The sequence below is a fragment of the Streptopelia decaocto genome (assembly GCF_964273445.1).
Source record: "Streptopelia decaocto genome assembly, chromosome: 2".
Classification (NCBI taxonomy): domain Eukaryota; kingdom Metazoa; phylum Chordata; class Aves; order Columbiformes; family Columbidae; genus Streptopelia; species Streptopelia decaocto.
The window spans coordinates 36,404,598-36,430,887 of NC_138655.1; the positions used below are offsets into that span (position 1 = coordinate 36,404,598).

Consider the following 26,290-nt stretch of genomic DNA (forward strand, 5'->3'; position numbering starts at 1 on the left):
CTGTTATCCTCCTCTAAACTTTTACTCTAAAAACTTGTGCTGAAGTTTGCTGAGGAACCTCCTGCACCAGCTACAGAGCTCTGTAAATAACTCCTATGTTTGAGCCAGCTGCTCACTGTTCAACTACAAGCAGTCTATTAATATTTGTTCCTTTAATTATTGTAATTACGTTGTATTCACCACACCATCTCTGCTACACAGAGCATACCTGAGTAAGCAGATTTCTGCTGGAGCTCAGTCAGCCTGTGCAATCGTTCTTCATTCTTGCCTTTCAGCTGATCAACATCCAGGCTGAAGCTGGAGTGCAAAGAGAAGCTGTCGGGCTGCAGCGGCGGTGTCTGGCCCGCTGGAACATCCTCCTGTAGAAAATCCAAAAATGCACAAATCCTCCAGCTAAACAGCATCCTTTTAGAAAGGGCAAATAGCTACATAAGCTATAAATGTACACTCTCGGTCTCCATCTGATCTAGCCACTAAGGTACCACAGGAACTGTCTGGTGTTAGATCTGTGGCCCACCTTCATATTTAAGCCAATCCAGTTATCATACGTACAGCGCACTCCAAAGCTTTCTGCCTCATTCGTCTCCTCTCCCTTGCAGAAGGTGGAAGCTGTGGTGAAAAATCAACTTCTCTTAAGGCAGGAAACGTTTCCCCATTAGCACCTGGAAAAACAGGAGAAATCATTTGCAAAGGAATCAAAACACTAGACCCTGCTCAAACCTGTTAATGTTTTTAAATGAGCCAATACACTGTCCTTGATTTAAGCACAGGAAGCAAAGGAATGTATTCATTAGGACATCTTGCATGGTCAGTAATAATCCCGAAGCAGATAGAACAAGGTACCACAACAGCAGCAAGGGATGAACTTCAAGCAAAAGCAAGGCACATCTTGAGATATTCTCAATATCTTGAGATCTCTCTTACATAGAGGATACGACATCTCACATCCTGCAAATCCTTCCTTCACCATATCTTGTTTATTTCTAGACCTTTAAAGGAAATGAGTACTCAAAATAGTATCTGTGCTTGAAAGAGAGAATCTAGGCAAATCGGAGGCATAAGAAGATGAAATAATGTAATAAATTATGTGAGTAAATATGCTACATGGGATATATGTTACATGGAATGATAATGTTACATGGAATATAACATAATCAATGCCTTAATCACATATCCTTAGTCATATTTTAGCCTTTTCATGTAAGAAAATATTAGAATCTGTTAATACAAAAATAAATCACTAAATACATTGTTTATCGTACCTCTATCACGTTAAAGTTGAGGGAGTTTAATGTATTTCTATAATAGAAATGACCCTTAAGGTGATGTCTTTGCTTCACACTTGTTTTGTGTTTCCCTTTCCTTTGCTAATTCTGAAAACAACTTAAAATAAAACTGTTTCAAACAGATAATTTTTTTTTCTCTCCAGGACCGGTAACTTGGGGGCTGGTTCATGGTTCTGCCACTGCTGGGTGGGAACAGCGGGATCTGGTTTCCAGTTCAGCTCCCTCCAAAGATGGAGCCTCCCAGATACAGAAAAGACTCCACTTAACCAGTATGAAATCCATTACAACCAGTTACTGTTTGTCACAACAAAGCCACCTTTTGGAAAGGCTCCTTAGTCTAGTATGACACATTAAGTTAAATATATATATATTAAAATGTGTGTAAACATACCTACAAACACATACAAACACAAAGTGCTGAACAATTCTGCAGCATTTGTCTGAAATGACAGACTGTGAGATGCAACATAAACCACAACCGTGGAAAGAATAAGTTTTTCATTTCCTAGCAATCTGAAAATAAATTTGAATTTTATATTGTTCACAAGTTTCAAAGATCTCCACAGGAAACTTTAAAAGTAAGAGTTAAGAATTATTTTGGTTGAAAACTGAAATGTTTAGGTTTGACAAATAAATTAAATTGATATCAAGGAAGTTCAGATAAACAGATATTTTTTAAAAATTCTTCCATATTACCAGTTGTTTTTTCCCTAGAAATAAAATCTGTATTGCACTCTCCCAGCTCCACCAAAGGCACTCACACTCTTATCCCAAATGTTTCAAGTAAAAAAATCAAAGCATAATTTTGAAATGGTATATGGCTAACAAGCCACTTATCATAATTCCAATTACAAGATCAGTTGAACTTTATTATATTCAAAACAGCGCTATTACTCAGAGCACTAAAAAATTGTTTAATCATGGGAATTTATCACAACAAAGTCCAAGTTAAAGAAGAATTTATTTGCACCTTTAGTGTAAGATGCCACCTGTTCCTCTAAGCATTGATCACTCAGATCCCGCTACGCAGACGCGCTTTCAAATCACTGCATTAACACTAACAAACTCTGGGGTTCCAAGTGAGGCAAAGAAAATGAAAAATAAGTTAATAAACCTCTTTATTCCTAAGTGTCTCAAATTTCTGAGCCCCAGGAGATGAATTCATTTGTAATGTTAACATCTATTAAAAAATTGAGTTACATTTTAAACCCACATCAAAAAAAAAGGTAGTCTTATGCTCTTCTTAGCAAATGAAAAATATTGTTAAAATATACCACAAGCATTTCACAAAAGAGTCTCAGACAGTGTGAGCAGCACAATTCACAGAGAAGGCAGCCCGCAGATAATGAGAGTTCTTATTTTTCATTTCAGGGATGGAAGTCACCAGATTCATATTCAGAATTTTAACAGCTATTTATAAAGTCCAAATACTGCAAAAGGTAACAATGTTATAGTTGGTGCCTACAGCTCATATTGGGGAACATGCTTTTCACCACAGTCACAAATGAAAAGGGGAAAAAAAGAAAAAGAAAAAAAGGGGGGGTTGAATACAATCATAAACTCACTCCATTACTTCAATGAGCAGCAAGAATCAGCTGGATGGGGAGAAGACAACAGGAGAGAGGACTATAAATGTCATGAACCTTGTGAAAGTGTTGAATAAAACCAAGGAGCACCCCATTACACAGGCGGCAGCTTCAGAGCAGATGACAGGAGACGGTTCACAGAAGGGGTAGGGTGGAAATCCGTCCACACAATACTGCTGATGGTAAACAACTAGAGGCATTAAAAAATGCTGATTCCGATTCTGATTCCTGAAAGACAAGCTGATAGAGACCCAGCGTAGCAAGACTTACTAAATGCAAACCGCAGCTTGTGAGCCAGGAAGCCCCCGAGCTGGAAGCTGCTGGAGGCTGGGAGAGCCCTGGCAGTGCCGCTCCACGCTGTGCTGCTGCTCATCCTCTGCCTCGTGTGCCTGTTCTGGTGACTATTAGACACCGGGTTTTTGGCCAGACTGTAGCCTGATGGACTCTCATTAAGCATCCTTTCATTATTTGGGCAGTTTACAAGCAATAGTGTTTTCTAACCTGAGGAAGAATGTATTGCAGACTACAGAGGGTACCAAAACATAGAATCATTTCAGTTGGAAGAGATCATCAAGATCATTGAGTCCAACCATTAACCTAATTCTGGTACTAAACCATGTCTCTAAAAGCCTCATCTATACATCTTTAAACACCTCCAGGCACAGTGACTCCACCACTTCCCTGGGCAGCCTGTTCCAATGCCTGACAACCTTTTCCATGAAGAATTTTTTCCTGATATCCAATCTAAACCTCCCCTGGCGCAACTTGAGGCCATTTCCCCTTGTCCTATCACTTGTTACTTGGGAGAAGAGACTGACACCCTCCATGCTACAACCTCCTTTCATGTAGCTGTAGACAACAATAAGGTCTGCCCTCAGCCTCCTCTTCTCCAGGCTGAACAGCCCCAGTTCCTTCAGCTGCTCCTCATCAGACTTGTGCTCCAGACCCCTCACCAGCTTCGTTGCCCTTCTCTGAACTCTCTCCAGCACCCAATTCAAATGCACTGAACAGCCTGAAAGGCCCATTCTGTGCCTTCCCCTGCCTGGTTCTACCCTGTGCTGCTGGACTTGCATGGTAACAGAATCAGCTTGAATACATTTCCAATTTTGCTTTTGAATAAAGCCAGAGATAACAATCATCAGTACACAGAAACACAACTAGTTTCATTAAAAAGCACTTGCAGGAATCTACTGCATCTCCCCTACAGAGAAGAATAAAACCTTGTAAGATTATTTCCCATAGATGACTGAAGAGATTTTCAAGGCACTGCAATGCCTGCTAATGGAAAATCAATGCGTACAGGCCTGAGTTGGTTGGGGTTTTTTTAAAAAAAAAAAAAGCGTTAAAGTTCTGACCTTATTATTTCTAGTGACTGGAAACAAAACACATCTGAAACAGCACTTTACATACATGCATATAAAGGTTGAATAAAGGGACAAAAGACAATAAGATATATAGTGCTCTATGTAAAAATCTTAAGAAAACTAAAAATCATCTGCTTCACGTGATTAAGAAGTGATAACTTTTACAAGTACAAAGTTGCAAGTTATGTGAAATGAAGCAATGTGTGAACAGCAGAAAAGTGAGTAGTTGCAAATGAATCACTATTTTATACCTATATTATCATATTTAAAAATCAAGCATGCTTGTAAAACAAATCAAAAATTCAATGAATTGCTGGCTCTTAACACCTTTACATTTCACAGTGGACAGCTCATAACTGTAAGCTGTGATTGCTAATAATTATTTTGTTTGTTGCAGAACAACAAAAGAGCATTGGACATTCTACCACTGCAACGCATTTGCTGAACAAATATTTGCTTTTCCTTATCTAAAGCTGGCAAGATGTCAAAAAGGGTTCCCTGACAAGGCCACCATCCCCACCAGAGCACCAAGTGCACAGAAAGATGCTTTCTCATGGAAAACGTGAAGTGATGTAAGGCAAGTATTGCAGTACGATTCCATAAAAGATTTGCATTTTCATTTGAGGCCATAATTTTCTAACACTTTAAAACAATCACTATAATTATACCCACTGCAACTTTTAAAACAGCAATAATCATTTTAGAGACACATCATTAGATTCAATGACATGTTTGTACACTCATAATGTGGTTAAAGGGAGGTATAAACTCACCAATAAAAGCGCTATCCGACTCCAACAGTGAGTTTTTCAAGAATTCATTAGATGCATTCCTGAACTACAAAAATGAAGCAGAAAACATGCAAATTCAGATGCCTCAATATATTTCTGGGGCCAAATTATAATTAAAGTAAATTAATTGCCAGACTTCTGCAAAGCAAACAGCAGCTCTACAGTTTTCTTTGCTATTCGTTATGACTATTAAAAAGCCCACATTTTAAAATACTTCATGTTTTCTTTAAGCATTAGCGTTTGTTGGGTTTTTTTTTTACTTTCCTGTAGTAATCCCATTTGATGAAATTGCCTTCACATAGCAACTGTTGTGGCAAAGTAACATAATAAACAAGAACTGCTTTATTCTTACCAGTCTCATGGTTTGTGGGTTATGGCCAGAAGCAGAATCATCTTGATCAACAAGAACCACACAGACAACGGACAAAAATTGACATAAAACCAGTTAATTGTAAAACATATTAAAGTTTGATCAGCATATTATTACAAAAAAGTAAGACTACTACACATTACTACTTTAAAATTACACATTTTTTAATGAATAATTTAAAAATATTTGCATGCAATGTTAATTCCAGTTCCTTTATGTCAATTTAAGTAGAATCAGAGAAATCAAACAGAATTCAGCAGTATATTATTTCTAAGAACACTGAGCATGTGCAAGCCCTTCTTAAGGCTGGATTCACCAATCTCTTCAGAAGTGCAAACATACTTTTCACAGTAGAACTATATTGTTCATCGCTAATAAAAATCAACCGCTTTCCCTCTTGTTCATAACCTGATTTATTACCCCACAAAAAGGAAGCATAACTATTTTTGTGGCTACTGAAACCCAGTTTTTTTTTAATAAGGTAAAAATCACCCTTCATTAAATGCTCAAATTGCACTAAATTGTGCTGAATTCTGAAAAGTTCTCTATATTGCAACAGTCAGAACTACTTTTGTGCTACGTTTACAACAATATTGTAAACACTCATTATAGAAAGGTCACGTCCAAGTGTTGACTGATTAATGTGAAAAGCAGCAGTTTGCGGGAAGGCAGCACGGTTTAAGCCATCAAAGCAACACATTAGGGCACGCTTTCTTTCATTTACCCTCTTACGTTTCATTTGTTGATACCCCAAGATTTTTTTTATTTGACTTAACGCATCCTAAACAAGATCCAGTCACACAGCTAGCAAGAATTTTTTTCATTATATATTCTACACACAACTGGAACATGGTACTAAGAAAACACACCAGATGTAACTTCAGATGACAAAGCACTTAAACAGAACCTGCTTTCCAAAGCATAACCAAGAACCCGAAGTCAATGGCCTTCTAACTATAATAAAGATTGTCCTCTCTTCCCTAGCATAGGCATTTTGGTTTTCTTGCCATCATCTTCACATATTAAATTTTATATGTCACATATTTTCCTTATATTAAAAACATTTGTGATTAAAAAAGAGTGGAAGCTAATGGTATTCAACATCCCAGTAATTGCAGGTGCTAAACTGCAATATTTAAACTCCATCTAAACTCCAAATCTAGGACACAAAAAAACCCAATACTGGCAAGAAAGCTCTCTAATTTACCAATTTCTGTTTAAACCTGGTATGATCCAAGTAGAACAAACCAATACTGTACCAAATTTCAAAACTTTGAGAGCTAAAAATAAGTTATATCTTCCATAGTTAGGGATCACCTGAGTCCTGTATTTTCTGACCCCCGTTTTAGTTTTCACCATTATTTTCAGTGGTCTGTCAAGAGCTAGACAAAGGGAGTCAGGAGTCTCATTAATACATAGATAAGCTAAACATGTCAACCGTTTTGTAGTTAAAACCCACGGATACTCAAAAAATATTTATTCTATATTCCAAAGACCTGTTTGCCAGGAACAGGCATGTTTGTGCAGCAGTATTTGTATCAACAGAACTCCAGACTAATGATGTTCTCCCCTAAGTGGGATGTCTCACCAGCCAGACTGACTGGCACGAAGGATGCGGTGTCAAAACAAACTCTGTCAGGTGAAATCAGTTCTCTTGGCTCCTGTCAGGGTGTAACAATCCCAGCAGGAGGCTGCAGAAAGCCCCAAGCGTCAATGTAGACTGAGCACAGCGCGGCTGCAGCTTTCAAAGAGGTTGAGAGGTTCAACTAGACAGTTATCACTTCACAGAGGAAAGTACTTGTCTATGGGTAAAAACCACCACCCCTGGAGAGTACTGAGAACCATTCTGAATGTTAATCTAATATGACCCACGCACGCTGGGGTCAATAAAACCACTCATCTATCTTCTGTGAGAGAAAGACGATGAACATGTCTCTGAGGAAAATAAACTGGAAACAGAGATGTACATAGCAACTAATTCTCTTGCTCAGTACACAGTGATAGACTATAAAGTTAAATGATGTTGTAAAACAGTAGAAGAGAGAAAGAGAGAGGAAAAGCTGCAAGGATCCTTTATAAGCACCAGTGGGAAATAACTTTAAAAATCAGTTGCTTATCTACCAACTAATCTAAATTGTCAAAGGAAATGCCTCATTAGGTTGTCACCATGTAAGCCTGCATTATACATTAAGCATTGGCATATATCTAAAATGACTGCTTATCCTTAAAATCAATGAAAAAAGGCAAATTTGCTTTCTAGCTGGTGGAGGCTCCTCTCCAGACAACATTAAATTAAAGCCTTCTCAGATGGGCCTATTGAAAAATATTCTAGTGGCGGAAAACTGAACCCAAAACCAAACCCCACACAGATCTCAGCTGAAGACAGTGAATTACTTTTCATCATTTCAGTCAATCTCACAAGGAAGACAACCCTATATATTCAATTTAGACATAAAATGGTATTTAGGAAATTGTAATTAACACAGAAGGTGGTACAGATATGCTTCCTGCCAACCGCAATGTTAGGTATCCATAAGCAATGCCGTACACATGGCTTGAAGACCAGCACATTGGTCCAGGATGGAGTAGGAATCATCTTCAGCACTCACCAGGTTACCAAACAAAACACCCTACAAGTATAATAACTCTCCCCCTTCTCATCTTGGTATCAATTTTGTTTATCTTACTCATGTACGTGTCTATTAACATGTAATGCAAACAAGCTTCAAAGGACAAACAGTGATAAGAAGAGGCATTCACTTTTCCTAAAGCACTATGGAAAGGTGTCACTATTTTCCTTCCATATGTATTTGGGTTTTTCAAAATTTCACCTCATCTCTAAGGTTAAAAAGGTCTAAGGAGCAATCTGAAGTTGTGCTGAGTGTCTGTGGCAAGGAGGGCTGCAAGGATGGCCGTTGTGAGAATCACAGAATAATTTGAGTTGGAAGGGACCTTCAAAGGTCATCTAGTCCAACCCCCCTGCAATGAGCAGGGACATCTTCAACTAGATCAGGTTGCTCAGAGCCTTGTCCAGCCTGGCCTGGAATGTCTCCAGGGATGGGGCATCTACCACCTCTCTGGGCCACCTATGGGCTGCCCTGTGCTGGACAGAGCTGGTACCACAACTGACCCACCACAGGACACAGCTGAGCCCACCAGACAAACTTGTGGTGCCTCTGTGAAAACGTATTTAAGAAAGGGCAAAACAAAGTACAACAGTGAGGACAGAAGTGTGAGAAATTGTCCTGTAGACACTGAGGTCAGAGAAGACAGAGGGGAAGGAGGAGCTCCAGGTGCTGAAGCAGTTTCCCCTGCAGCCCTGGAGGAGCCCATCATGGAGCAGATGGAATAGTGGAAGACGACAGAAGCAGCAAAGAGAAACTGCTGTGTCCTGACGGTAATTCCCCCCTATCCTGGCCTGACATCACTCATCGCTTCACTGAAGGGACTGAGCATAACCTGGGCTGGTATCAAGGAAGGGGAGCAGGGGTGTTGGCAGAAAAAGAATGAAGCTGGGCACAGGGAATGGGGTAGAAAAGGTGTGGTTTAGATGTTTGTTGTTTGTTTCTCACTACTCAAAATCAGTAATTATTTATTTAAATTGATAATAATGAGGTTAATTTTCCCCAAGTCAAGCCTGTTTTGCCCACAGCAGCAACAGGTAAGCAATCTCCTTGTCTACACCTTGGCCAACAAGCTTTATTGCTGTTTCCCCAACATTTTCCCCCATTCTCACCAAGGAGCATGAGTGAGGGGGTGTGAGTACAGGATCAGCTGGATGGGAGTCTGGCTGCGAGCCCAGGCTAAGCCCCCACACAAATAAAGTTCCCTTCTCTTCAAAAGTTCATTAGGCCAGGCTGAATTACAGTGACAAACACTTCTCTGAGAAATGTGTATCTTGCACTCAGAACTGAGTTCATGTGTATAGCTGCATCTGCAACTTTCGGCAAGGCTGAAGCAACTCTCATGATACTTTTGAATAACATCTAAAATAACTCAAGATACTGCTCTTTCATCACTGTTCATAAAAGATATCTGAATGAACATCACATTTGGAGTTAAGTGCAGCATAAGACCCAGGGGTATTACATTTGTTTTTCACTGCTTCTGCAATACACAGCAAAAATAGTGTGCTATGTTAAGATGTTAATATTTCACTATATTAGCATGATCTCTATCAGGCAATACAAGCAACATTTCATTCTAGAACCTCAAGCTAGTGATGATATCCTACATGTGGTTTCTAAAGCAAAGCCTGTTTATGGATACAGATTTCTGAAACTTTGAAATAGTCAACTCACGACTATGGAAATAAAATAAATTGAATCCATTACAAGGAGATCAAGGTGAAGACACAGTAGCTGTAATTTAACTAGCTCACAGTTTCACAGTCATCAGCTTCCTCAGTGAGAACCAAAGCAATGCCACGAGGAACTTACCTGCTAACACTTCTATCACAAATCAGCTGAAGATTTTTACGGCTCTGTAGTTTTCTTTAAGAAACAGTAACCAAACTACTTTTCTCTTCCATTTGTCTCAAGCATGAAGAACTCGTTAAGTTACTTTCAGGGAACCAAAGGGAAACAGTCACAGTAATTTACAAAAAAAAAGATTAAAAAAAAACAAACCAAACCAATTTTTTTTATGCTTTCCCTTATGAACGAATTTCAGCATTTTGGTATTTTACTATTTTGTACTGCAGTGCTGACACTGAACTTGATGGAAGTAAATCTGGAGTTGGTGTTTTTAACTCTTATCAAATAGAAAAACAAACAAACAAAAATCATTTCAATTATCTCGGACCATTCATTCCTTACCTTCTGTTTCTCTCCTCATTCTCATTCTGTCAAGTTTCTTCTGCTGCTCCCTCAACAGTGCCTGCTGTTGAATCTCTAGGGTCTGGTCATCTTTTGGAGGATCAGGATACATGTGTCTCAAGCCCATACGTGTTTCAGAATCTACAGCAAAGATATGAAATTTAAATTTTTCCCTAAACTAACATTTCTGAAAAACATTTTTGAAGAACCAGCTACACACACAAAGTCATTAAAAAAAAATTGCAATGATGGCCAAGAGGATGAGCCACTTTAGCAATGATTATACAGTTTTCTATATTAAAAAAATACATTTTCTGGAAAGGAGAAACAGAAACAGATACAGAATCATATTTTGTTGGTGGGTAAGAAAATCAAATTCACTGTACTTTCAGTAACATCATAATATCAAATGTAATGAAGTTTAAGCAGCAAGGACTGAAAGCTAGAGGAGTCCTCTGGGTGATAACAGCATTACAATTGTGTCCACTTGTGGAAATGGCCACACAGAGACACAGACACACATACACAATGTTGTCCACAGAATATGGTGTGTGTGGGTAACAGCTGTGAAGAGGCTGAGTTTTATTTTTAAGTCCCAGGTGGTGTGGAAGATGGAGGAAAAGACGTTTCACTGCCTTTATTCATTAATAACAATACCTGCCTTTGTATTTAAGTTCATTAAAGTCCCAAATATTCTGTATATTGACGGGATCTTGTGCCTCCTTTGATGAAGGTCGCCTTACTGGAGCCTGCATACGAAGCCTGGCCATCTCAAATATGTCCTTTGGATTTTTCTCTCTCCTCACACTTGAGAAGTTTGTAAAACAAGCAGAATATAATTTAACACTGTAATATTAAGGAGTTGGATGGAAATACAAATACTGATAAAGCTCACATCTTTTATCCTTAAATAAAGCTATCAAAGCAGGAAAATAAATTTGAAAGTTATCACACTGCATATTGTGTTATAAAAAGGGATAACCTACTTAAAATCAAAAAAAACCCTCATACTTTATGGAGTGGAACTAAGACTGATGATCTGATGAGACTTTTCCAACTAACTGGTATGATTAACTAATACATTTTGGAAGTAAACCAATTTCTTTTAAGTAAAAAGGACATGAATTTCAATAAGAAAGTACTACCACAGCACTATGCTATTCATAAGCATATACGTCAGCAGTAGCACGGCAGTTTACAGGTGCAAATTATGCCCTAGGAAAAAAGGCAATGAGATAAAATTCTGCCTTAGACATCTGTTTTGGACCACTGTCCAAGACAGAGTATTGCAACTTCCAACCTTACCAGTTCAGTCATTCTTACACTAAACGTTAGTAAGATTCTTGGAAAAAACCCCATACACATTAGAAAAAATGAAGAAAATTTTATGTACAAGTTCTATCTTTATATTTTCATTTCACTTATGTATATTTGCCAACTAATACTGGCTACTAATACACATTGAGTTCCTGTGCAAAATCTAACTTTTAAAACTGAAGATTAAATTCTTACCGGGTAACGGGTATATCATCATCACTGGCCACATTTAGCAACTGTTCTTGCAGTCGCTTCTCTTCACTACGAAGCTGTTTTCTCATCTCTGATAATTCATTTATCACATTCTTTCTTTCCTCTGGAATTTAACACAAATAATTTTAAAATAAAGAGCGTCACAGACACTTCTCTACCTCGCTTATAAATCTAAGGTGGAAAAAAGAAAAGAGAGATGACTAACTGTTAATTAAAACCAGGGTTATACAATCACAAGAATCGCAGCATTTCATACACTAGATATTAGGCCAGAGTTGTATTTTGAGACAGCACAAGGACCAGATCCCTTGAACAGCAGAAAGCATCCAAGCTTCAATGGAAATGTTTTGCCGTATTTAAAAAAGGAAAAGCTATGAAATACCAGCACTGCTAGCAAACAGCCTTATTTTGCAATTAGCCAATCTACACAGTCCTGGGAGTCCCAGAGGCAGATAACAGGAATCAAGGTGGTATCAGCAGGCACACAACCTCATTTCTTTTTCCTGACTCAAAAGTAGGATATCTGTCTGCTCAGTGCAGACTCTTAAGTGTTCAAGAGTTCTAACTTCAACACTTATTTTTGGTATGTGCTTGTGTTGACTTTTTAGACCTACTTTGGGTCTAAGCTGTTTTTTCTGCGGTGAGGACAGCATTCCTTCACAAGTTAAAACAGTTTCGTAAATTCCTTATTTTCCAAATAACACAATAATAATTTGCTATTTTACTGACTTTTAGTCTGAGTCCAGAACCTAGCAGGCAAGCAAGTTTTACTAGCTTAAATCTTCAAACACCAGATCTAATGCATACGTCTTCATTTCTGCCATAGCAGCTGGTCATGAGACCAAAAAAAGAAGAAAAATTACTGCTTTCCACCCACATATTGCCAAGATAACTAACATATCAAGAGCAGAATAGACCCTCCCAGCATGTCTGAGTTTTAAAACCACCAGTGAAAGCTAAGAGGAATGAGCAGAGGATCAGACAGATTAACAAAGGAAAGTAGAATTTAAGAGTTAGGACTGCAATGCTCTACACATTGTTGGTCCAACCCATTACTCAGCCAACACAAAACTCTCCCGTTCTGCAATGTTCTGGTCACAGTGGTCACCGCTGTCCTGACTGAAAGATCGGCACTTCCCATGTGGACTCTTCCATTATGAGAGTTTTTACAAAAGTATTTCCTGATGAAGACTCATAAGAAATGCATTTTTGCTTTGTATTAATACTTCAGGCATACCATTCTAATCCACTGATAATATTAAGACAGAGAGAATGCTCACATAGAAATGCAAACTTTATAAGACATTCCTTCGCAGGCAAGAAAGAGAACTGTAATTGAGAACGATTTTGTTGTAACACAAAGTGAGCTTGCAATAAAGACAACACCTACCAAATGCACGCAACTGATTTCTTCTAGCAGGGACCGGAGGAGAGGGAACCCTTGGTCGTGGAGGATCCTAGTGGTCATAACGAATAGGAAATGTTTATATGTCAAAGGAAGAAAATGTAGCAGACATAAGTACATTTTATTTCCTTATTTTATGTCCAATTTAAATTAACTACCAATACTACTGGAACACAGAATAGTAACCTTACAGGTTGTTAATGCCTGAGGTTATTTTAAATCTGATCTTTAAATGCGTAATCCAAATTACTATTCTAACTATCATGCGCTATTCAGAGATCTAGACAAAGCTACACCAAGTACTGCAAAGATACAGAAATAAACTGACCTTCCTCCAGATCATTCTTAACATTTAGGGAAAGCAATAGGTTTAAATACGGTTTAAAGTTTACTGGACGTTTTCTGAAATTGCACTCTAAAGTATTTTGCTGAATTATCCTTTTCATGTTAAATTCATTTTTTAAATTTTTAGCCCAGTTCATACAGATAGTTGGTAAAAAAAATATTTCAAATAAAAAGTCAGAAGTGTAGCCTGAGATTCAAATACCATCAACAATTATTTCATCTACTCTCCACAGGAGATATTTATTTTTTTTTTAAAATCACCCCAGGGAAGATTAAATCAAGTGAAAGAAATGAGTGGTCTTGGGGCCACCACTGTAACTCATTCATGATGCAAAGAAGAAAATGAAGTGTGTTAGGAGTTATAATCTTTTTGTACCTTCAAAAACATAAAACAATAACGTCTGTAGGTAGGAATCAACATGAAACTTCATGTCTGATTTAAGTTCTTCTCTGAGTGCACACAATGAGTTTCTAGATTAGATGTAAACTTTCTTATCTTAAACCTTGAGATTGCTTACCCTTGGTAAACTGGAGTCTACGTGCAAAACTGAGGTGCTCATCTCTACAGAAAACGTGCATGTGGGAAAAAAAATTAAAATGACACACCCCCAAAATTGTCTTCAATACTTTGAATAAAATTGAACATTAAATTTCAGAGCCACAAGACTGGCTTGCATAAAGAGTGTCTGCAAGTATTCATGGTATTCTAGTAATAAACAGGCAAACATTAAAAACCAGGTAGGATTTCATACACTGCACTGTTTTAAATAATTCAGTAAATGTTGACTATAAAAATCATACCTGTGCATAATAAGAGATATGGCTCTCAGCAGAGGGATTCCTTTCTTCTTTTCTTATTGATTTGTTCTGAAGAGCAGGAACGATGGGAGATGGCTGCCTTGAAAACTGCAAGGAGGAAAGCAAGACTGAAACTACATTCCTGGAGATTCTGAATAAAGCAGTATTTTGCACAGGAAGAGTTTAGCTACTATTTTTCATTTGACAGAAAAAATGCCTTTTATGTCTTAATTGAATTATTTTTGTATTTAATTTGTTTTCAACTCTTAATCACATAAAATTATTGCAAAAATTATTTCATATTATTTTATTTTCTACCTACCGTAATTTTAATACTTATTTTCTACAATGTAGTTTTTAGAATCTATGGTTATGTTACATAGCTTTTTTTCCTCTAGACACTTCCATTGTATCTGTCTATTTTAGAGAAATGACATGCAAAATTTCTAGAAGGGGAACAGTTCTGTAATTTACTTAGATTTTGGCCATCAGAATTCTATGTGATGGACTTCTTACACCATCCAGGTTCAATGAAAATCATTAAATTACAAAGAACATCATTGTTAAATAGGAACAGACCTGCAGTCCTCTAAATTATATAACTTTATTTGTATTTGGACCTCAGGAAAAGCAAGCCACGGTACTTCACAGCAGATACGAAAATCAACTACTGAGTGCAGCTTGCTCTCATTTATCTTGTTTTTATTATTTTTTAATGGAAATTTGATCAGCAAGATAAGTTTCCACTGAAGTATATCTGATTTTTCAATCAGCTGTTCTCTGTGTGGGGGATAAGCATACTGCAGATTGATAAACTAAGGAGAACAACACTGAAGGTAGAGGACTAAGGAATCATGCCATTTCTCTAAAATTCAGTTATTTTTAAAAGTTAGGAAGCAGTATTTGTATCTTAGAAAGTCACTGAAACATACCATTTTTTCCTCTTCCATCTTTTCTTTCTCAAAATATTGTCGAAGTTGTTCATCTTGCTTTTCTTCTTTTTCTTTTCTTCTTTTTTCTGCCTCTTTTTGCCTCTCTTCATCTAATCGAATTATTTCTTTATTTTTCAATCTTCGCTGTAACATAAACATTATTAGTACATAAAAAAGACTCAGCATTATTAAAGTTTAGCTTTGTTTTTCTTTGAGACGTTAAAATTACACATCAAAGTGATTAGGATGAAATGAAAAGCATATCTCATTAGGCTGACTTCAAATATTCCAATTAAAAACTATGCCATGCAAATTTTAAACATCTGCAGTACTGGCTCTGCTAAAATCATTTAACAGAATTCCTAATAACTTCAGTAAACACCATTTTGTGACCCCAAATCTGCTGCCAGTTAAGGCAAAACTGTAGGAGTCATTTCCAAAAATTCAGGTTCAAACAAAACATACTGCACTCATGCACCACAGTGAAAAGCATCATTCAGTTTCAATTTTAGTCTCATGCCTGAGAAAAGTGCTGATACCAGTTAGCTTCATAATATATACTAGACCAGCTCTAGCATCCAGAAGACAAGACTCACTCAACTAACTTACAGAATCACAGAACAGTTTGGGTTGGAAGGGACCTTCAAAGGTCATCTAGTCCAACTCCCTGCAATGAGCAGGGACATCATCAACTAGATCAGGTTGCTCAGAGCCCCGTCCAGCCTGGCCTTGAATGTCTCCAGGGATGGGGCATCTACCACCTCTCTGGGCAATCTGAGCCAGTGTTTCAACACCTGCATTGTAAAAAATTTCTTCTTCATCTCCCTACTTTTAGTTTAAAACCATGACCCCTTGTCCTGTCATAATATGTGCTGCTAAAAAGTCTGTCCCCATTCTTCTTATAAGCCCCTTTTAAGTACTGAAAGGCTACAACAAGGTCTCCCCAGAGCCTTCTCCAGGCTGAACAACCCCTACTCTCTCAGCCTGTCCTCACAGGAGAAGTGTTCCAGTCCTCTGATAATTTTTGTGGCATCCTCTGGCCCCTCTCCAATAGGTCCATGTCTTTCCTGTACTGAGGACCCCAGAGCTGGACACAAGACTCCGGGTGGAGTCTCAGCAGAGTGGAACAGAGGGACAGAATCACCTCTCTTGACCTGCTGGCCACGCTGCTTTTGATACAGCCCAGGATACAAATGGCCTTGTGGGCTGCAAGTGCACATTGCCAGCTCACGTCCAGTCTTTCATCCTCCAGTACCCTGAAGTCCTTCTCCACAGCGCTGCTCTCAATCGCTTCATCCCCCAGCCTGCACTGATATTGGGGGTTGCACCAACCCAGGTGCAGGACCTTCCATTTGGCCTTGCTGAACCTCATGAGGTTTGCACAGGCCTACTTCTCAAGCTTGCTAGAATCTAAACTAAGTGCTGTCATAGAAATCCTGAACTCCTACATCCTGAAGTGATCTTTCATAATCCCACAGGGTACTGAAACATTTTTCCATCTCTGATGGTCTTGAGTCCTTTTCCTACAATTATTCATGAGACTCTGGATTATGCAAATTCATTCAATTTTCCAAACATGATAAATAAAGCTTTTGGCTTTGAATTAAATCACAAGTTTGCCTCCATGAAAAGTATTCACTAGATTTGCTTGGCATTCTTCCAAAACAAGCAACATTCCTATCTATATATACTGGCCAATTCAAAGAAAAGGCTTTAAGAAATCTTCCTGCTCAGCTACATTCAGAATACAAATAATTCCATGAGAGCTAGACTTAAAAGGCTGAAAAAAAAAGACTCTCTTTTTTTTTAATTCACCAGTTTGAGAATGCTTGTTATTGGCCCCACAAACATTTCCTTTAGAAAGGAGAGCACCACTGTAAATTATAAAACCATACAATTTTTCTTAGAAGAATTAACAGTACTTCAAGTTGGCAGTATACCACAAATAGTAAGAAGAATGTACTACTTAATACTGTCAATTTTCTACCTCTCCTCTGGCTAACATAGAGCCATTTGTAAAACAAAGACCAATTCACAGGCCACTTCTCAGCTTACCTTCTTAACCTAGAAGACAAATATTACAAAGGGCTAGTTAGTTTAGGATGAAAAAAGTCAAGGCATCAAAATACCACACCTCCTCCTCTTTCTTTCTTCTCTCTTCTTGCTCATCTTCATACGCTTTTTTAATTCTCATCCTCTGCTCAGCTAGTCGTTTTTCTTCTCTTTCTTCTTCCATTCTAAGTTTTTCTCGCTCTGCTTCTTCCCTACGTCTCTTTTCTTCAATCTAGAAAATAAAGCAAAGTATTCAACTGTCAATAGCCATCATTAGTCTGATAAACAACATTTACCATTGTGACCTTCTACAGACGTTTGCAGTACCTACTTAGGCAATCGAAGATTACATGTGAAACTGAAATAACCCCAGGCCCGGACTTATATTTGAGCCTCAGAATTCCTTTAAAATGAGATGATATTTTACTACTTCTTTTTGGCTGCTCTTTACTGAATCAGCCTCCACTGAGAACACTAATTCTAAATGCTACTAATAAAACCTGAATATTTCCGAAAGCTTGCTCTACTCCGGATGTGCTGGAATAACACTTTTCTTCACCGATTAAATAATGGAAGATGAGAAACCAAAAGAAAAAAGACATGGCAATTATATTTTTCCTTTCCAAAATTATACTGTTTTTAGAAACAGCACTGACTTACTAAAGCCAAAAGTCTGCCCATTCTTTATTCTTTTTGGCAGCACTATACATGGAAAAAGCCTTGATCTTTTATTTTTAAGAGATCCACATCAAACTACCGCAGACGTGTACTCTTTTAATTACCTAGGACTTCATGAAATCACAGAATGATTTGGGTTGGAAGGAACCTTAAAGATCATCTAGTTCCATCTAGTTCCCTGCCCATGGCAGGGTCACCTTCCACTAGACCAGGTTGCTCAAAGCCCCATCCAACCTGTCCCTGAACACTTCCAGGGATGGGCCATCCACAACTTTCTCTGGGCAACCTGTTCCAGTGCCTCACCACCCTCATGGTGAAGAATTTCTTCCTTATATCTAATCTAAACTTATGCTCTTTCAGTTTAAAGCCTTTACCCCTTGTCCTATCACTACATGCCCTTGTAAAAAGTCCCTCTCCAGCTTTCTTGTAGTCTCTTTTAGGTACTGGAAGGCCGCAATAAGGTCTCCCCAGAGCTTTCTCCAGGCTGAACAATCCCAACTCTCTCAGCCTTTCTTCATCTGATAATCTTTGTGGCCCTCCTCCAGACTCACTCCAACAGGTCCATGTCCTTCTTATGCTGGAGGCCCCAGAGCTGAACACAATACTCCAGGTCAGGTGTCATAAGAGCAGAGTAGAGGGGAATCACCTCTCTCATACCTGCTGGTCATGCTTCTTGTGATGCAGCCCAGGATAGATACGGTTGGATTTCTGGGCTGCAAGTGCTCATTGCCAGCTCAAGTTTAGCTTCTCATCAACCAACACCCCGAACTACTCCTCCTCAGAGCTGCTCTCAATCCATTCTCTGCCCAGGCCCTATTTGCGCTTGGGACTGCCCCAACCCATGTGCAGGACCTTCTTGAACATCATGAGGTTCACACAGGACAATCTCTCAAGCCTGTCAAGGTCCCTCTGGATGGCATCCCTTCCCTCCAGCATGTCGACCACAGCACACAGTCTGGTGTTGTCAGCAAACTTGCTGAGGATGCACCCCATCCCACTGTCCATGTTGCCAAAAATATTAGAGAGTGCCGGGCCCAATACCAACCCCTAAGGAATGTCACTCATCACTGGTCTCCACTTAGACATCAAGCCTTTGACCACAACTATCTGAGAGCAACCATCCAGACAATTCCTTATCTACCAAGTGGTCAATCTATAAAATCTATGTCTCTCCAATTTAGAGACAAGGATGTTGTGCAGGACAGTGTCAAATGCTTTGCACAAGTCCAGGTAGATAATGTCAGTTGCTCTTCCTTTATCCACCTCATTGCAGAAAGCCACCAAATTTGTCAGGCAAGTTTGCCCTTAGTGAAGCCATGTTGGCTGTCACTAATAATTTCCTTATTTTCCATGTGCCTTAGCACAGCTTCCAGTAGGATCTGCTCCATGGTCTTGCCAGCACAGAGGTGAGACTGAACGGCCTCTAGTTCCCCAGGTCTTCCTTTTTTCCCTTTTTAAAAATGAGGGTTGTGTTTCCCCTCTCCCAGTCAGTGGGAATTTTGCTGGACTGCCACAACTTCTCAGTTGTGACAGATAGTGGTGTAGCAACCTCATCTGCCATTTCCCTCAGGACCAGTGGATGCATCTCATCAGGCCTCACAGACTTCGGCACCTTCAAGTTCCTTAGATAGTCTGAAAGCTGATCTTCTCCTACAATGGGTGGTTCTTCATTGTTCCAGTCCCTGCCTTCACCTTCTGTGACTTGGGCAGCATGGCTAGAGCGCTTGCCAGTGAAGACTGAGACAAAAAAGTTGTTGAGTACCTCAGCCTTCTCCATATGCTGGGTAACCACGTTTCTCATTTCCTTCTGGAGATGGCCCATATTTTCCCTAGTCTTCCTTTTATCATCAACATACCTATAAAAGCTTTTCTTGTTGCCCTTGACATCCTTAGCCAGATTTAATTCTACTGCAGCTTTAGCCTTCCTAACCTGATCCCTGGCTGCTCAGATTTCTTGGCCACAAGGACACTTTGCTGGTCATAGTCAGCCCGTTGTCTACCAGGACTCCCAGACTGGTGCCTGGGGTTGCTCCTCCCCAGGTGCAGCACCTTGTGATTTTTGTGATGTAAGATTATATGCAAGGTATTATGGACAGAAGACAGAAACTAGCAGAACAATTTTATATACCCATCAATAAATAACTACATTACTATTATCTTACTGATCACCATTTCATTCTGACAAGCATGCATTTGTACCATGTAGCATTCCAAAGGCAAACATCTTTGTTTCTTTACATATTTACGTATACAAACTTGTACTGTATGCCCACTTTGAGAGCTCAGTACTCTATTTAGAGAGCTGTACTCAGGAAAAAAAAAAAAGACAGAATCTAGATTAATGAAGCCAGCTATTAATAGCATCACTTTTATATGCATTTCTTATGTAAGGCAAAAATCTGAGACTCAAAAATATATAGTCCTCTGTAGACACCCCATGTACAGAATGGGCTATGACTGGATAAGGTCTTTGGTCAGCAGTGCTGATTTGCTTTTACTGTAATCACTCTTTTTTAAAATGTATTTAACAAGATGATAACTGGTGTGTACATTCACCTGTAGACGAAGGAAGTTCTTGTATGACTCCTGTCGCTTAAGATGCTGTGGAGATGGTGGTTCACCAAATACATTACCTCGAGCAAAAGGAGAGGTCTGTGCAAATGTAAAACCTAAGGGGGAGAGGGGAAAACCAATAAAATTACAGATAAAAATCAAAGCAAATTCAAGACAGCAAGCCAGAGTGAAGAAGCAGGAATGAGATACTTGTTTCAAAAGGTAGTTTATGACAGCCATAATTCAAGGCTATAGCTGGAAACAATAGCTGTGATTAAAAGTTCTTACAATGTCTGCCTAGAATACTGTCAGGTTCTAACTGGTCAATGATCAATGTCCAAGCCAGCTGCCTTGTAAAAGTAATATATTCTACTGTTCAATCTACCATTTAATATCTAAAAATGTTACCTGTAAATTAATTACAAGAGCAAAGCTTTTACATCTCATAATTGTACTGCTTTCAATTACTCTGACTTAGCACACACAGTTCTGTTCCTTAGGTTTATTCACTCCTTAAGAGCAAAACACCCTAACAGAACAAATGTTTAAGTAAAATAGCAATGGATGCTACAAAAACCAAAGCCCCAAACTGGTAAATAAAATTCTAAGCAGTCAGAAAATTTAATTCCGCCAGTATAAGGTGCCTTCCACACTATGAAGTTCAAAGTGTCAGGTCTCTTTCAGCTCAAGAACTTCTTCCCCTATACTGGAAGCGACACCAATGGGGAAAGCTTACAAAGTTTTTCTCAGCCCTGAGTCATGAAGGCATCATAACCATACAGTCCCAAAAGCTCCAGAAAGGATTATTAACTCAGATACCACACCGGACAGATTTGCAGAACAGGATCACTATAAAAAGTAGAGCAGAAAGGAAGGAAGTGCAGGAAGAGTGAGTTGTGTTCACTTTTCACCTGACACAACACATTCATTCGTACCATGTCTGCTTCAAAGGACTGTGCAAAGATGTGCAAGAGCCACAGCTCCACTGAGCTGAGATGAAACAGCTGCAGCTGTTCACGTGTTTCTGCTTTACTCTTCCCTATTTAGTGATGTACCACGTAGGCCAGATTAAAGCAGAAATAAAACACACACCTATTCCCATAGAAATGCACATGCTTACTGCTACAACCTGGCTCTAAGAGCATGTGCATGCAAACCAAGGAGTACACATAGAGGTTAGCATTATTTTTCCTGACAAGGAATCACTATTTGAATCCTTCTAAAGTATAACTGAATTTATATGTGGCTCTTGCAGAATGGATTTACTTCACTTGGGATATATTCCATGCAGAAAGTCAGAATAAAGTTTACGTACCATCTAAAAGGCATGAACACAAGACAGACATGTTACTATGGAATGCATCAAGGAACGAACTTACTGTTTACCAGCTACTAATCTGCAAGTTCCTCTTTAAGGGGATGGTGTAAAAAAACAAAAATAAACAAACAATCCCCCCGCTCCCAACACCAAAACCTACACAAAGCCACTTTACTGCCTAGATAATCAACTGAAAGGTGCAAGACTATGAAATTCCCATTGCTGATCTGCACCTCCTTTGGATCCCAAAACAGGTGACCTAAGCAGGGGACTCTTTGCTCTTCTGCATTATTACTTTATCAACTTCGCCTGTTTCACTTCTTACTATATGGTTAAATATACAGTGCACTGGGGAGAAAGAGCAAGAGGGAGAACAGAGGGAACAAAAAAACCTCATTCTGCGGCCAGAGGTCAGGATACTGAATTGCAATCTTAGGAAGTAGATCCATGCCACAAATACCATGGAATTCTTTATACAGAAGTATAACAGTTCAGACAGGAGAAAGAAAAGCAGCACCTAAGGTGACTTGAGGAGACCATCACCAATCCTGACCCAAGTACCACAGTTCTCTCATTTGAATGTCTCACAAAACATAAGAAGAATGAAAAAGATGCACTAGTTTTTAAATAGAAAAATAAAACAAAATCTCTCTACAACCTGGAGGCAGTGCACAGGGCTGCATGTGTACCCAATTTACCTGTAATTTTTGAGAACTTGTTAGCCTAGTTCCTGTATCAATTTCAACTTAAACTATAACGTCACACATCTGCAGACCCTCCACCTGTTTTATTTCATCTTCTTTCCTACTACATTCTTATATTTTACCGTATCATTTAAAACAAACGTGTACAAAGATTTGATTATATAACATGCAACCTAGAAAACTAATGTAGCAATCCTGACTGTTCAATGCTAAAACAATTATTATCTATCATAACTGACAAGGCAGAGAAGAAAATACATGATCAATTCACACAGTGACAGCAATGAAGAAGTTTGGGAAAGAAGCGTAATACCGACTTCGCAATACCGACAGCACTAACACTGTCACAGGACTACAAGAAAGGAGTAAAGGAACTAGAGAATTTTGATCACTAAGACCTAAAAATAGAGCTGTAATATGGTATTCTTAAAAACCTGCTATTTTATTTGTAGATGCTTCTGTGTTCTCAGGTCTCGGGGAGGCCAAACTTAGGTCAACAGACACAACAGCCCTTTTATCTTCATATAGTCTTGCCACTGGTTTATGAAATGCATCTTCATTTTGCTTGTGCATCATATTCAAGTCCGCTAAAGGAAAGGGGAAATAACTGTTTATAATGTTTTGTTCTCACAAAAGGCATGTTCACCATAGATTCTCAAAAATACAGGTATTTTTGAGAAGATTCCACTTTTTCTGGGCGTACCAACTATGGGAACAAAATCTTTAAGTAAATAGAAGAATTTAGAAGCTATAGGTAAAATACTAGTCATCAGGAATTCACTGATTAAAAGATTTATTTTTGTTGGTTTTCTTTTGCCAGGAATGATTCTTCACAACAAACCTCCCCTTCTCTCCCACACAAAATGCTATGAAATGGAAAGATTAAGAGCTCAAAGAAAAACAAAAAATACTGACAAGTCTGCATTAACATGTACTTAGAAACTACCCCTTCTTTTATTTCCTTAAAACTGCAAAATACTTTTGAGTTTAGTATTAGCATTTTAAGCACTGAATCTCAATTTGATTGCTATTAAGGGCGATAACAACAATGAACCATTAAAGTGTATTTTGGTCTTCCTGTCTTCAGTAATAATGCAGGTGCAGATTTCTGTATGTAAGCAAAACGTCATCCAGCATTTTCACCAGTTTATATAGTGCCTCTCAATTACCATAAAAATCCTGATCAAAGATGTTAATCTCAGCTCATTTTGAAGTGTTCACCACAGTACACCTAGAAGGCCAGTTTCAAAACAAAAAAGTACTACACAATTTTCAGATTATTTTTAAATAGTGTTCCTTATAATTATGAATGACTGTTGTCATTAAAGCACACAGACTCCAAGAAGTTTAAATTATATCCCTCTCACAGAGGATAAAAGGACAAGTCACACTGCATAAGAGAGACATGGTAGAAACAGCATGTTATGTTTCACGACATTTGACTCATAGCTTATCTATAATTCTGCTAAACTATGGTGGGAAAAATAACTTTACATATGTAACTTGAGAAAACAGGCTAAGACTCTTCTTCCTCTTGGTTTCTCATTTATAGACAGAGATGAGCTTCTCGAGCTCAGGCTAATGTAAGTGACCTACACTTTCCTCTGGCCCGCTCCACTCACCATGATAAAGCTCACTACAGTCCCATCTTGTATAATACAGCACTCAAAAAAATATAAATCTTAAAAAACATTACTGCTGTCTGATTGCTATTTATACAGCCATTTACTAGCAGTTTTACTTGGAGAAATGTAAATATTCAACTTAGCTTTATATCTTTATTTAAACATACTTCCATTTTCCATGTCACAAGTAGAGCTTTCTAAGCCTAGAAATTATTTTTAAAAATAAAAACAATTTAAAAACCTGATCTTGAAAATGTTTAAATAAAAGTCTTCACAACAGACTTTACCATATTTGTATTGCAGCTGATTTTAACAGCTTTTTTTCCTCCTTCTCCTGTTTACTATTGCATTTTGAATTCATTTATAGTTGACATATCCTCTATTTCCCATTTGTTCAACTTGTACATTTTGAACAGTTCTACTGAAATAAAAATAATTACTCACTTAAATATTCCTACAGTGCATCTGCTTGAAACAAGTACTTCTATTTGTCAAGAAAGGGCTACCAATGTAGCTGTAACACATCTGAATAACAAGGAGTAACATATCTGGATGGAGCCTTTACAAGAGCAAGAAAACACCAGTCTTAAAAAGACAACCCATAATTTTGGCAAACATACTTATCAGATTTCCTTTGACATCTCTGAGAGGAGCTCCACCACCTCCTTTTCCCCAGGGGTTGTAATTCCTCATTTCTGCTTCTAACTTGGCTTCGTAACGTTCCTTCTCCTCCCTCTCTTGCCTGCGTCGTTCCTCTCGCTCTCTTATCTAAAGCCAAACAAACCAGTCAGTTGCATAAAAACATCACATTAAGTCTAATTTTAATAAAAAAGTTAATGAAGCAAGCTGAACGCTATCATTACCCACTCCCCCATCCATATCAAGTAAATAACAAACATTTCACTGCCTATACTGCTGACAGTGCGCTGAATACTGCTGTCAAAATGTGCACGTCCAGTTGTGCATGATCACAGAAAAACATGCAAGTACACATAATGAGACATCCAAGTTCCAGAAAATGTTCACATCTGACACCTGCAGTAGACCAAAACTCCTGTATCCTTGGATCTTTGATACAGAAGTTTATACTGCTTGAAAATTAAACTGACAGAATTCTGCACTACTACTGTACATCTGGTATACTTTGTTTAATCAAAACCTAGACTAGAGATGACATGAGATAAAGCAAGACTCCTAGCAATAAATACCTCAATAGAATGCTACACAATTCTATAACCATTCACAAAACTGTTTTCTGCAGTAATACAATGATGTATGCAAATAACACAGAATTGTTCATATGGTTTGTTCTTCCTTTTCTTCAAAATCAGGTTAAATTTACATAAGTAAGTCTCCTAATAACTTAACGTAGCATTTATAAAGAGAATAGCTGTTAAAAAAGATCATCTTCTATCCAAAGCTTTTAAAACATCAGCTACTATTTATGTAACTCGAATATATTAATGTATTTTTCTTCAGTTGTTTCTTCTGAGCATTAGATAAACATTTCCCTTTATCAAGTAGTCAGACAATTGCATAAGAGATACAGATCAACACAAAGACCCAACCAGCCCTGTCAAGTGTTTACAAAAATGGCCAGCCAGGTTTGCCTGTAGGAAAACAAAAGCAGGATACATTCTATTCACTTTCAGCCATCAGCATCGCAACTTTGAAACATGCTACATTTATTAGACTTTTATGTCAAATTGTGTAGTCTCTCATATGGTAGAATAAAATTTACTTCTTAAGACTATAGTGAAAAAATGCCTTTGGAGAAGCCTAAGTGCAACATCAGACACTATTCCTCAATGCTTATTTTATTCTTAATTTGGCCTTGATTGGCAGCCTCACCATTATCCCTATGCGCCATCATAATTAAAACTAAAATATTTTTATAGGAATTATTTACCTCCACTGAAGAAATGCATGAAGACAAATAAAACAAGAAAGCGTTAGTGCCACTGAACTGCGTTCTAGCAAAATCTGTTCTGAAATAACATGTCCTAGCATGGTCAAATACACTTTATAAATATAAACTCCCACGAGGTCCAGCAGTGAAAGGCCACTAAAATGAGTAGGGGACTAGGACATCTACTGCAACACACCAGACTCAAGAAATTTGTCTAATCTATCGAA

At 38.3% G+C, this 26,290-nt stretch overlaps 1 protein-coding gene across 5 annotated transcripts in view; it reads right to left on the reverse strand.

Moving 5' to 3' along the window:
• CSPP1 (centrosome and spindle pole associated protein 1) overlaps positions 1-26,290 on the reverse strand; it is a 67,089-nt gene that overhangs the window by 5,896 nt on the left and 34,903 nt on the right. For 3 of the 5 annotated variants that reach the window (XM_082044733.1, XM_082044734.1, XM_082044732.1), the window contains 14 exons: positions 24,775-24,922; positions 22,964-23,116; positions 20,511-20,623; positions 17,359-17,508; positions 15,225-15,368; positions 14,296-14,400; positions 13,135-13,201; positions 11,727-11,847; positions 10,876-11,021; positions 10,215-10,355; positions 5,380-5,420; positions 5,010-5,073; positions 553-662; positions 209-359 (listed from right to left, as the gene is read on the reverse strand). In XM_082044733.1, coding sequence (XP_081900859.1) covers positions 209-359; positions 553-662; positions 5,010-5,073; positions 5,380-5,420; positions 10,215-10,355; positions 10,876-11,021; positions 11,727-11,847; positions 13,135-13,201; positions 14,296-14,400; positions 15,225-15,368; positions 17,359-17,508; positions 20,511-20,623; positions 22,964-23,116; positions 24,775-24,922 — 1,654 coding nt within the window. The remainder of the gene's footprint in view (positions 1-208; positions 360-552; positions 663-5,009; positions 5,074-5,379; positions 5,421-10,214; positions 10,356-10,875; positions 11,022-11,726; positions 11,848-13,134; positions 13,202-14,295; positions 14,401-15,224; positions 15,369-17,358; positions 17,509-20,510; positions 20,624-22,963; positions 23,117-24,774; positions 24,923-26,290) is intronic. The other 2 variants (XM_082044736.1, XM_082044735.1) reach the window with 1 other exon arrangement.